At 48.0% G+C, this 12,927-nt stretch overlaps 1 protein-coding gene across 1 annotated transcript in view; it reads left to right on the top strand.

The window, feature by feature from the left end:
* LOC129832535 (cytoplasmic dynein 2 heavy chain 1-like) overlaps nt 1-12,927 on the top strand; it is a 166,436-nt gene that overhangs the window by 18,662 nt on the left and 134,847 nt on the right. The window contains exons 25-32 of the mRNA XM_055896654.1: nt 3,819-4,148; nt 4,658-4,726; nt 4,815-4,969; nt 5,430-5,562; nt 6,212-6,329; nt 6,458-6,570; nt 6,694-6,807; nt 12,660-12,810. Of these exons, the coding sequence (XP_055752629.1) occupies nt 3,819-4,148; nt 4,658-4,726; nt 4,815-4,969; nt 5,430-5,562; nt 6,212-6,329; nt 6,458-6,570; nt 6,694-6,807; nt 12,660-12,810 (1,183 nt within the window). The remainder of the gene's footprint in view (nt 1-3,818; nt 4,149-4,657; nt 4,727-4,814; nt 4,970-5,429; nt 5,563-6,211; nt 6,330-6,457; nt 6,571-6,693; nt 6,808-12,659; nt 12,811-12,927) is intronic.

Raw genomic sequence — 12,927 nt, 5'->3', positions numbered from 1 at the left:
TTGACTTGGCTTTCGAAGACCTTAGATAGGCAGGGCAGGATGGATATAGGTCTGTAACAGTTTGGGTCCAGGGTGTCTCCCCCTTTCCAATCCTTGGGGATCTCAGATGATACGAAGGAGAGGTTGAACAGGCTGGTAATAGGGGGTGCGACAATGGCGGCGGACAGTTTCAGAAATAGGGGGTCCAGATTGTCAAGCCCAGCTGATTTGTATGGGTCCAGGTTTTCCAGCTCTTTCAGAACATCTGCTATCTGGATATGGGTAAAGGAGAAGCTGGGGAGGCTTGGGCGAGTAGCAGCGGGGGGGGGGGCGGGGCTGTTGGCCAAGGTTGGAGTCGCCAGGAGGAAGGCATGGCCAGCCATTGAGAAATGTTTGTTGAAGTTTTCGATTATCACGGACTTATCAGTGGTGACCGTGTTACCTAGCCTCAGTGCAGTGGGCAGCTGGGAGGAGGTGCTCTTGTTTTCCATGGACTTTACAGTATCCCAGAACTTTTTGGAGTTAGAGCTACAGGATGCAAATTTCTGCTTGAAAAAGCTGGCCTTTGCTTTCCTGACTGACTGCGTGTATTGGTTCCTGACTTCCCTGAACAGTTGCATATCGCGGGGGCTCTTCGATGCTATTGCAGTTCGCCACAGGATGTTTTTGTGCTGGTCGAGGGCAGTCAGGTCTGGAGTGAACCAAGGGCTATATCTGTTCTTGGTTCTGCATTTTTTGAACGGAGCATGCCTGTCTAATAGGAAGTAACTTTTAAAGAATGACCAGGCATCCTCAACTGACGGGATGAGGTCAATATCCTTCCAGGGTACCCGGGCCAGGTCGATTAGAAAGGCCTGCTCGCAGAAGTGTTTTAGGGAGCGTTTGACAGTGATGAGGGGTGGTCGTTTGACCGCGGACCCGTGGCAGATACAGGCAATGAGGCAGTGATCGCTGAGATCTTGATTGAAGACAGCAGAGGTGTATTTGGAGGGCAAGTTGGTCAGGATAATGTCTATTAGGGTGCCCATGTTTACGGATTTAGGGTTGTACCTGGTGGGTTCCTTGATGATTTGTGTGAGATTGAGGGCATCAAGCTTAGATTGTAGGACTGCCGGGGTGTTAAGCATATCCCAGTTTAGGTCACCTAACAGAACAAACTCTGAAGCTAGATGGGGAGCGATCAATTCACAGATGGTGTCCAGGGCACAGCTGGGAGCTGAGGGGGGTCGGTAGCAGGCGGCAACAGTGAGAGACTTATTTCTGGAGAGATTAATTTTTAAAATTAGAAGTTTGAACTGTTTGGGCATAGACCTGGAAAGTATGACAGAAATTTGCAGGCTATCTCTGCAGTAGATTGCAACTCCTCCCCCTTTGGCAGTTCTATCTTGACGGAAAGTGTTATAGTTGGGTATAGAAATCTCAGAATTTTTGGTGGCCTTCCTAAGCCAGGATTTGGACACGGCAAGGACATCAGGGTTGGCAGAGTGTGCTAAAGCGGTGAGTAAGGCAAACTTAGGGAGGAGGCTTCTGATGTTGACATGCATGAGGCCAAGGCTTTTTCGATCACAGAAGTCAACAAATGAGGGTGACTGGGGACATGCCGGGCCTGGGTTTACCTCCACATCACCCGAGGAACAGAGGAGTAGTAGGATGAGGGTGCGGCTAAAGGCTATCAAAACTGGTCGCCTAGAGCGTTGGGGACAAGGAATAAAAGGAGCAGATTTATGGGCGTTGGAGAATAGATTCTGGGCATAATGTGCAGACCAGGGTATGGTGGGGCACGGGTACAGCGGAGGCAAGCCCAGGCACTGGGTGATGATAAGAGAGGTTGTATCTCTGGACATGCTGGTCTCAATGGGTGGGGTCACCGCATGTGTGGGGGGTGGGACAAAGGAGGTATCAGAGGTACGGAGAGTGGAACTACGGGGTCCATTGCAAACCAAAACAATGATAACTAGCCTGAACAACAGTATGCAAGGCATATTGATATTTGAGAGAGACATACAATAAGGCATAAAGTGATTGCAGGTCTTGATTGGGAGAGCTAGCTAAAACAACAGGTGAGATAACAGCAGCTAGTCAGCTAACACAGCAACAGCAGGTAAAAATGGCGACGACTAGGCAGAGAGGGTCAGATTAACTACACACAGATCCTGAGTTAAAGCACAGAGCCGACAGATAAAACACAAATAAACAGAATGGAGTACCGTGAATTAATGGACAGTCAAGCAGGCATCAGCTATGTAGCCAAGTGATCATAGTGTCCAGGGGGCAGCCGTAGATGGAGCAGGGAGGCCTCCACTAAGCTAGCACGCGGCGTTTAAAGTTAGTAGCCCGGGGGGTGGTCTGCTCAGACGGAGGGGGTCTGCTCAGACGGAGGCCGGTTGAGGGCACAGCGGATGGGGTATTCGTCTGCAGACCAGACGTGGTCGTGTCGACAGAGAATCCAAGCCGGATGGCGATGGCGAAAGAGAGGTTGTGAATTGTAGAATTGTGTTTGCTAACTGGTGCTAGCTTCGTGGCAGTGGCGCTAGCTGCAAGCTAGCTGTGAGGATCAGAAGTAGTGGCTCAGGGATTACGGCAGGAATCCGGCGTTGTTGTCGAGAGACAGTCCGATGCTGGTAAATTGGTGAGTAATATCCAGGCTAATAACAGGGCTGGTGTCTGTGCAGAAGGTAAAAGCTGCTAGCAGCGGCAAAAAAATGGCTAAATTAGCTTGTAGCTGATTAGCTGGTTAGCTACTGGGGGTTCTTGAAAGTGTTCCAAAGTTAAAAAGGTGTTAAGGTGTGTTTGTAGAGTCTGGTTCTGGTGTTAAGGTGTGTTCTGTGTGTGTTTGTAGAGTCTGGTTCTGGTGTTAAGATGTGTGTGTGTGTAGAGTCTGATTCTGGTGTTAAGATGTGTTTGTAGAGTCTGGTTCTGGTGTTAAGGTGTGTGTGTAGAGTCTGGTTCTGGTGTTAAGGTGTGTTTGTAGAGTCTGGTTCTGGTATTACGGTGTGTTCTGTGTGTGTGTGTAGAGTCTGATTCTGGTGTTAAGATGTGTTTGTAGAGTCTGGTTCTGGTGTTAAGGTGTGTTCTGTGTGTGTTTGTAGAGTCTGGTTCTGGTGTTAAGGTGTGTTTGTAGAATCTGGTTCTGGTGTTAAGATGTGTTCTGTGTGTGTTTGTAGAGTCTGGTTCTGGTATTAAGGTGTGTTCTGTGTGTGTTTGCAGAATCTGGTTCCGGTGTTAAGGTGTGTTCTGTGTGTGTTTGTAGAGTCTGGTTCTGGTATTAAGATGTGTTTGTAGAGTCTGGTTTCGGTGTTAAGGTGTGTTTGTAGAGTCTGGTTCTGGTGTTAAGATGTGTTCTGTGTGTGTTTGTAGAGTCTGGTTCTGGTGTTAAGATGTGTTCTGTGTGTGTTTGTAGAGTCTGGTTCTGGTGTTAAGGTGTGTGTGTAGAGTCTGGTTCTGGTGTTAAGATGTGTTTGTAGAGTCTGGTTTCGGTGTTAAGGTGTGTTTGTAGAGTCTGGTTCTGGTGTTAAGATGTGTTCTGTGTGTGTTTGTAGAGTCTGGTTCTGGTGTTAAGATGTGTTCTGTGTGTGTTTGTAGAGTCTGGTTCTGGTGTTAAGGTGTGTGTGTAGAGTCTGGTTCTGGTGTTAAGATGTGTTTGTAGAGTCTGGTTCTGGTGTTAAGGTGTGTTCTGTGTGTGTTTGTAGAGTCTGGTTTCGGTGTTAAGGTGTGTTTGTAGAGTCTGGTTCTGGTGTTAAGGTGTGTTTGTAGAGTCTGGTTCTGGTATTACGGTGTGTTCTGTGTGTGTTTGTAGAGTCTGGTTCCGGTGTTAAGGTGTGTTCTGTATGTGTTTGTAGAGTCTGGTTCCGGTGTTAAAGTACGTGCGAGGGGAGCACCTATCCCAGGACCACTGGTTGGATCTGTTCAGACTGTTGGGTCTTCCTAAAGGCACCACCCTGGAGAGACTGACCTTCTGGGATCTCCTCAGTGTGTCTGACACCATCACTGACCGAGCCCTGGAGCTCAAGGACCTGAACAGCAGGGCCCAGGCGGAGGTGACCATCAGAGAGGCTCTCAGGGAGCTGGACCTGTGGGGGGCTGGAGCTGCCTTCACCCTTACGGAGTATACAGACAGCACCGGACACACACTCACACTCATCAAGGACTGGAAGGACATGGTCAACCAGGTAAGGGACAATATAATAGTTGATGCAGTAGACTACTGACACACACACACACACACACACACACACACACACACACACACACACACACACACACACACACACACACACACACACACACACACACACACACACACACACACACACACACACACACACACACACACACACACACACACACACACACACACACACACACACACACACACACACACACACACACACACACACACACACACACACACACACACTCTACCGGACACACTCACTACCGGACACACACTCACTTCCAAAAAAACACGCACACACACACTGACTACCGGACACACTGACTACCGGACACACTGACTACCGGACACACTGACTACCGGACACACTGACTACCGGACACACTGACTACCGGACACACTGACTACCGGACACACTGACTACCGGACACACTGACTACCGGACACACTGACTACCCGACACACTGACTACCCGACACACTAACCTCATCTCGTCCCATACAGGTTGGTGATAACCGCTGCCTGCTGCAGTCTCTGAAGGACTCTCCATACTACCGCGGCTTCCAGGACAAGGTGAGTCTTTTAGACTTACTCACAACTGAAAGCATAGCATCTTTAAAAGTAGCCGCTTTACCTAATGTTACCGTGTGTGTGTGTCCAGGTCAGTCTGTGGGAGGTGCGTCTGTCTGATCTAGATGAGTACCTGGTCAGTCTGAATGCCATCCAGAGGCGTTGGGTCTACCTGGAGCCCATCTTTGGACGGGGGGCTCTGCCCAGGGAACAAGCCCGTTTCAAACGTGTCGACGAGGACTTCAGGTACGCCCTGTGTGTGTGGCTCTGGTTTTTGTCTGGTCCATTGTCCATGTTGTACTGTGTGTGTCTCTAAGCTGCGTGTGTCTCTAAGCTGCGTGTGTCTCTAAGCTGCGTGTGTCTCTAAGCTGTGTGTGTCTCTAAGCTGTGTGTGTCTCTAAGCTGCGTGTGTCTCTAAGCTGCGTGTGTCTCTAAGCTGCGTGTGTCTCTAAGCTGCGTGTGTCTCTAAGATGTGTGTGTCTCTAAGATGTGTGTGTCTAAGCTGTGTGTGTCTCTAAGCTATGTGTGTTTCTAAGCTGTGTGTGTTTCTAAGCTGCGTGTGTTTCTAAGCTGCGTGTGTCTCTAAGCTGCGTGTGTCTCTAAGCTGCGTGTGTCTCTAAGCTGCGTGTGTCTCTAAGCTGCGTGTGTCTCTAAGCTGCGTGTGTCTCTAAGCTGCGTGTGTCTCTAAGCTGCGTGTGTTTGTCAGGTCCATTTTGGCTGATGTCCAGAGAGACAACAGGGTGACGTCTCTGAGCTCTCGGGCTGGCATCAGAAACTCCCTCATCACCATCTTAGACCAGCTCCAGCGTTGCCAGAAATCACTCAACGAGTTCCTAGAGGTACTGAACGATCAACTACCAATCAGTACATCTGTACTTCAATTGATTCATCAGTCAGTACTCGTCCAAAGATGGATGTATACGCCCTCACTAAACATAGAAAAATGAAACATACACTGAGTCTACAAAACATTAGGAACACCTTCCTAATATTGAGTTGCACCCCCCCTTTGCCCTCAGAACAGCCTCAATTCGTCAGGGCATGGACTCTACAAGGTGTCGATTGTGTTCCACAGGGATGCTGGCCCATGTTGACTCCAATGCTTCAGTTGTGTCAAGTTAGCTGGATGTCCTTTGGGTGGTGGAACATTCTTCATACACACAGGAAACTGTTGAGCGTGAAAAACCCAGCAGCGTTGCAGTTCTTGACTCAAACCGGTGTGCCTGGCACCTACTACCATACCCTGTTCAAAGGCACTTAAATCAAAGGCACACATACACAATCCATGTCTCAATTGTCTCAAGGCTTAAAAATCCTTCTTTAACCTGTCACCTCCCCTTCATCTACACTGATTGAAGAGGATTTAACAAGTGACATCAATAAGGGATCATAGATTTCACCTGGATTCACCTGGTCAGGCTGTCATGGAAATAGCAGGTGTTCTTAATGTTTTTATACACTCATGGTAGAAGTGTCTGTCCTCTGTAGGAGAAGCGTTCTGCCTTCCCGCGGTTCTACTTCATTGGAGATGATGACCTGCTGGAGATTCTGGGCCAGGCCACCAACCCCACTGTGATACAGTCACACCTCAAGAAGCTGTTTGCTGGTACACACCTACACCCACACAAGCTCACACCCAAATCCCAAGGTCAATACAGTAATAACTAAAGAAGCTGTCCCCTGGTGAAACTGATGTGTCTGTAATGACAGTGGATATAACTGTGTTCTCTGTAGGCATCGACAGTGTGGACTTTGACGGGGACTGCCAGCACATCGTGGCCATGCGTTCTCTAGAGGGAGAGGTGGTGGCCCTCAGGAACCTCATACGTATCTCCAACAGCGTAGAGGTAGGGGATTGGAGGGGGTCAAAGGGCAGGGGGTAGAGGGTAGCGGGTACCTCAATCACACAACTCGATTATTACACACACCTCAATTATATAGCTCCTTAATAATGTGTGTGTGTGTTCCAGGTGTGGCTAGGTGAGCTGTCTGCTGAGATGAAGGAGACTCTGAAGCAGCTGCTGTATGAGTGTGTGTCAGCGGGGAGGAAAGGACAGGTGGACCCGTCCCGCTACCCCTCTCAGGTAGGATTCATTACTCATTGATGCTGTCCAACTCTTCTCTTATTGTGTTTTTCCTATATGACTCCAGTATATGACTCCTGTCTGACTCCAGTATAACTCCAGTATATAACTCCTGTCGGACTCCAGTATAACTCATGTCTGACTCCAGTATAACTCATGTCTGACTCCAGTATAACTCCAGTATAACTCCTGTCGGACTCCAGTATAACTCCTGTCTGACTCCAGTATAACTCCTGTCTGACTCCTGTATAACTCCTGTCTGACTCCTGTATAACTCATGTCTGACTCCAGTATAACTCATGTCTGACTCCTGTCGGACTCCAGTATAACTCCTGTATGACTCCTGTCGGACTCCAGTATAACTCATGTCTGACTCCAGTATAACTCATGTCTGACTCCAGTATAACTCATGTCTGACTCCAGTATAACTCATGTCTGACTCCAGTATAACTCCAGTATAACTCCTGTCGGACTCCTGTATAACTCCTGTCTGACTCCTGCCTGACTCCAGTATGACTCCAGTATGACTCCAGTATAACTCCTGTCTGATTCCTGTATAACTCCTGTCGGACTCCTGTATAACTCCTGTCGGACTCCAGTATAACTCCTGTCGGACTCCAGTATAACTCCTGTCGGACTCCAGTATAACTCCTGTCGGACTCCAGTATAACTCCAGTCGGACTCCAGTATAACTCCTGTCTGACTCCAGTATAACTCCTGTCTGACTCCAGTATGACTCCAGTATGACTCCAGTATAACTCCTGTCTGATTCCTGTATAACTCCTGTCGGACTCCTGTATAACTCTTGCCTGACTCCAGTATGACTCCAGTATGACTCCAGTATAACTCCTGTCTGATTCCTGTATAACTCCTGTCGGACTCCTGTATAACTCCTGTCGGACTCCAGTATAACTCCTGTCGGACTCCAGTATAACTCCTGTCGGACTCCAGTATAACTCCTGTCGGACTCCAGTATAACTCCAGTCGGACTCCAGTATAACTCCTGTCTGACTCCAGTATGACTCCTGTCTGACTCCAGTATGACTCCTGTATGACTCCAGTATGACTCCTGTATGACTCCTGTCTGACTCCAGTATAACTCATGTCTGACTCCAGTATAACTCCTGTCTGACTCCTGTCTGACTCCTGTCTGGCTCCAGTATAACTCCTGTCTGACTCCAGTATGACTCCTGTATGACTCCAGTATGACTCCTGTATGACTCATGTCTGACTCCAGTATAACTCATGTCTGACTCCAGTATAACTCCTGTCTGACTCCTGTCTGACTCCTTTCTGACTCCTGTCTGGCTCCAGTATAACTCCTGTCTGACTCCAGTATGACTCCTGTATGACTCCAGTATGACTCCTGTATGACTCCTGTCTGACTCCAGTATAACTCATGTCTGACTCCAGGATAACTCCTGTCTGACTCCAGTATAACTCATGTCTGACTCCAGGATAACTCCTGTCTGACTCCAGGATAACTCCTGTATGACTCCAGTATGACTCCTGTATGACTCCTGTCTGACTCCAGTATAACTCCTGTCTGACTCCTGTCTGACTCCTTTCTGACTCCTGTCTGGCTCCAGTATAACTCCTGTCTGACTCCAGTATGACTCCTGTATGACTCCAGTATGACTCCTGTATGACTCCTGTCTGACTCCAGTATAACTCATGTCTGACTCCAGTATAACTCCTGTCTGACTCCTGTCTGACTCCTTTCTGACTCCTGTCTGGCTCCAGTATAACTCCTGTCTGACTCCAGTATGACTCCTGTATGATTCCAGTATGACTCCTGTATGACTCCTGTCTGACTCCTGTATGACTCCAGTATGACTCCTGTATGACTCCTGTCTGACTCCAGTATAACTCATGTCTGACTCCAGGATAACTCCTGTCTGACTCCAGTATAACTCATGTCTGACTCCAGGATAACTCCTGTCTGACTCCAGGATAACTCCTGTCTGACTCCAGGATAACTCCTGTCTGACTCCAGGATAACTCCTGTCTGACTCCAGTATAACTCATGTCTGACTCCAGGATAACTCCTGTCTGACTCCAGTATAACTCCTGTCTGACTCCAGTATAACTCCTGTCTGGCTCCAGTATAACTCCTGTCTGGCTCCAGGATAACTCCTGTCTGACTCCAGGATAACTCCTGTCTGACTCCAGGATAACTCCTGTCTGACTCCAGGATAACTCCTGTCTGACTCCAAGATAACCCCTGTCTGACTCCAGTATAACTCCAGTCTAACTCCAGTATGACTCCTGTCTGAATCCTGTCTAACTCCAGTATGACTCCTGTCTGAATCCTGTCTGACTCCTGTCCAGATTGACTAAACTATGAGTCCTGTCTGACTCCAGTATAACTCCTGTCTGACTCCAGTATAACTCCTGTCTGACTCCAGTATAACTCCTGTCTGACTCCAGTATAACTCCTGTCTGACTCCAGTATAACTCATGTCTGACTCCAGTATGACTCCTGTCTGACTCCTGTATGACTCCTGTCTGACTCCAGTATAACTCCTGTCTGACTCCAGTATAACTCCTGTCTGACTCCAGTATAACTCATGTCTGACTCCAGTATAACTCATGTCTGACTCCAGTATAACTCCTGTCTGACTCCAGTATAACTCCTGTCTGACTCCAGGATAACACCTGTCTGACTCCAGGATAACTCCTGTATGACACCTGTCTGACTCCAGTATGACTCCAGTATGACTCCTGTATGACTCCTGTATGACTCCTGTCTGACTCCTGTCTGACTCCTTTCTGACTCCTGTCTGGCTCCAGTATAACTCCTATCTGACTCCAGTATGACTCCTGTATGACTCCAGTATGACTCCTGTATGACTCCTGTCTGACTACAGTATAACTCATGTCTGACTCCAGTATAACTCCTGTCTGACTCCTGTCTGACTCCTTTCTGACTCCTGTCTGGCTCCAGTATAACTCCTGTCTGACTCCAGTATGACTCCTGTATGACTCCTGTCTGACTCCAGTATAACTCATGTCTGACTCCAGGATAACTCCTGTCTGACTCCAGTATAACTCATGTCTGACTCCAGGATAACTCCTGTCTGACTCCAGGATAACTCCTGTCTGACTCCAGTATAACTCCTGTCTGACTCCAGTATAACTCATGTCTGACTCCAGGATAACTCCTGTCTGACTCGAGTATAACTCCTGTCTGACTCCAGTATAACTCCTGTCTGGCTCCAGTATAACTCCTGTCTGGCTCCAGGATAACTCCTGTCTGACTCCAGGATAACTCCTGTCTGACTCCAGGATAACTCCTGTCTGACTCCAGGATAACTCCTGTCTGACTCCAAGATAACCCCTGTCTGACTCCAGTATAACTCCAGTCTAACTCCAGTATGACTCCTGTCTGAATCCTGTCTAACTCCTGTATAACTCTTGTCTGAATCCTGTCTGACTCCTGTCCAGATTGACTAAACTATGAGTCCTGTCTGACTCCAGTATAACTCCTGTCTGACTCCAGTATAACTCCTGTCTGACTCCAGTATAACTCCTGTCTGACTCCAGTATAACTCCTGTCTGACTCCAGTATAACTCATGTCTGACTCCAGTATGACTCCTGTCTGACTCCTGTATGACTCCTGTCTGACTCCAGTATAACTCCTGTCTGACTCCAGTATAACTCCTGTCTGACTCCAGTATAACTCTTGTCTGACTCCTGTCCAGATTGACTAAAGTATGAGTCCGGTCTGACTCCTGTATAACTCCTGTATAACTCCTGTCTGACTCCAGTATAACTCCTGTCTGACTCCAGTATAACTCCTGTCTGACTCCAGTATAACTCATGTCTGACTCCAGTATAACTCATGTTTGACTCCAGTATAACTCCTGTCTGACTCCAGTATAACTCCTGTCTGACTCCAGTATAACTCCTGTCTGACTCCAGTATAACTCCTGTCTGACTCCAGTATAACTCCTGTCTGACTCCAGTATAACTCCTGTCTGACTCCAGTATAACTCCTGTCTGACTCCAGTATAACTCCTGTCTGACTCCAGTATAACTCCTGTCTGACTCCAGTATAACTCATGTCTGACTCCAGTATGACTCCTGTCTGACTCCTGTATGACTCCTGTCTGACTCCAGTATAACTCCTGTCTGACTCCAGTATAACTCCTGTCTGACTCCAGTATAACTCTTGTCTGACTCCTGTCCAGATTGACTAAAGTATGAGTCCGGTCTGACTCCTGTATAACTCCTGTATAACTCCTGTCTGACTCCAGTATAACTCCTGTCTGACTCCAGTATAACTCCTGTCTGACTCCAGTATAACTCATGTCTGACTCCAGTATAACTCATGTTTGACTCCAGTATAACTCATGTCTGACTCCAGTATAACTCCTGTCTGACTCCAGGATAACACCTGTCTGACTCCAGGATAACTCCTGTATGACACCTGTCTGACTCCAGTATAACTCCTGTCTGACTCCAGTATAACTCCTGTCTGACTCCAGTATAACTCCTGTCTGACTCCAGTATAACTCCTGTCTGACTCCAGTATAACTCCTGTCTGACTCCAGTATAACTCCTGTCTGACTCCTGTCTGACTCCCGTATAACTCCTGTTTGACTCCAGTATATCTCCTGTCTGACTCCAGTATAACTGGTGTAACTCCTGTCTGACTCCTGTCTGACTCCTGTCTGACTCCTGTCGGACTCCCGTATAACTCCTGTTTGACTCCTGTCTGACTCCAGTATAACTCTTGTTTGAATCCTGTCTGACTCCTGATTGACTCATTATAACTCCTGTCTGACTCATTATAACTTCTGTCTGACTCCAGTATGACTCCTGTCTGACTCCTGTCTGACTCCTGTCTGACTCCTGTCTGACTCCATTATGACTCCTGTCTTACTCCAGTATGACTCCTGTCTGACTCCATTATGACTCCTGTCTGACTCCAGTATGACTCCTGTCTGACTCCATTATGACTCCTGTCTGACTCCATTATGACTCCTGTCTGACTCCTGTCTGACTCCTGTCTGACTCCTGTCTGACTCCAGTATGACTCCAGTATGACTCCAGTATGACTCCAGTATGACTCCAGTATGACTCATGTCTGACTCCTGTCTGACTCCTGTCTGACTCCTGTCTGACTCCATTATGACTCCATTATGACTCCATTGTGACTCCATTATGACTCCATTATGACTCCATTATGACTCCAGTATGACTCATGTATGACTCCTGTCTGACTCCTGTCTGACTCCTGTATGACTCCTGTCTGACTCCAGTATGACTCCTGTCTGACTCCAGTATGACTCCTGTCTGACTCCAGTATGACTCCTGTCTGACTCCAGTATGACTCCTGTCTGACTCCAGTATGACTCCTGTCTGACTCATGATTGACTCCTGTCTGACTCATGATTGACTCCTGTCTGACTCCTGTATGACTCCTGTCTGACTCCAGTATGACTCCTGTCTGACTCATGATGGACTCCAGTATATAACTCCTGTCTGGCTCCAGTATAACTCCTGTCTGACTCCTGTATAACTCCTGTCTGACTCCTGATTGACTCCTGTCTGACTCCTTTCTGACTCCTGTGTCTCCTGGTGTAAATCCTTTGTAACTCCTGTCTGACATCTAATCGACCCCTGATTGACTCCTGATTGACTCCTGTCTGACTCCTGTATCTCCTGGTGCAGAGCCTGTGTAATATCTGTCTGACTCTTGTACCTCCTGGTGTAGATCCTGTGCAACTCCTGTGTGACTCCTAATTGACTCCTGATTGACTCCTGTATCTCCTGGTGTAGATCCTGTGCAACTCCTGTCTGACTTCTAATCGACTCCTGTGTGACTTGTTGTCTCCGGGTATAGATCCTGTGCTTGGCAGAGCAGATCCAGTTCACTGAGGAGGTGGAGAGTGGTCTGAGAAACAGCAGTCTGCAGCCGCTGGAGGTGGAGCTCACCGCTAAGCTGGAGCACTACACCAGCGTAGACACCAGCTCTGAGGAGACGGGAAACACAGGTCTCTGTGTGGTTGCTTGTTGTTACAGTGGCTCATTTGGGAGCGGCAGGTAGCCTAGTGGTTGAGAGCGTTGAGCGTTGGGCCAGTAACCGAAAGGTTGCTAGATTGAATCCCCGA

This window comes from Salvelinus fontinalis, chromosome 33 (genome assembly GCF_029448725.1).
Source record: "Salvelinus fontinalis isolate EN_2023a chromosome 33, ASM2944872v1, whole genome shotgun sequence".
Classification (NCBI taxonomy): domain Eukaryota; kingdom Metazoa; phylum Chordata; class Actinopteri; order Salmoniformes; family Salmonidae; genus Salvelinus; species Salvelinus fontinalis.
The sequence above is the reverse complement of the archived record's forward strand: the minus strand, read 5'-3'. Positions and strand labels throughout refer to the sequence as shown.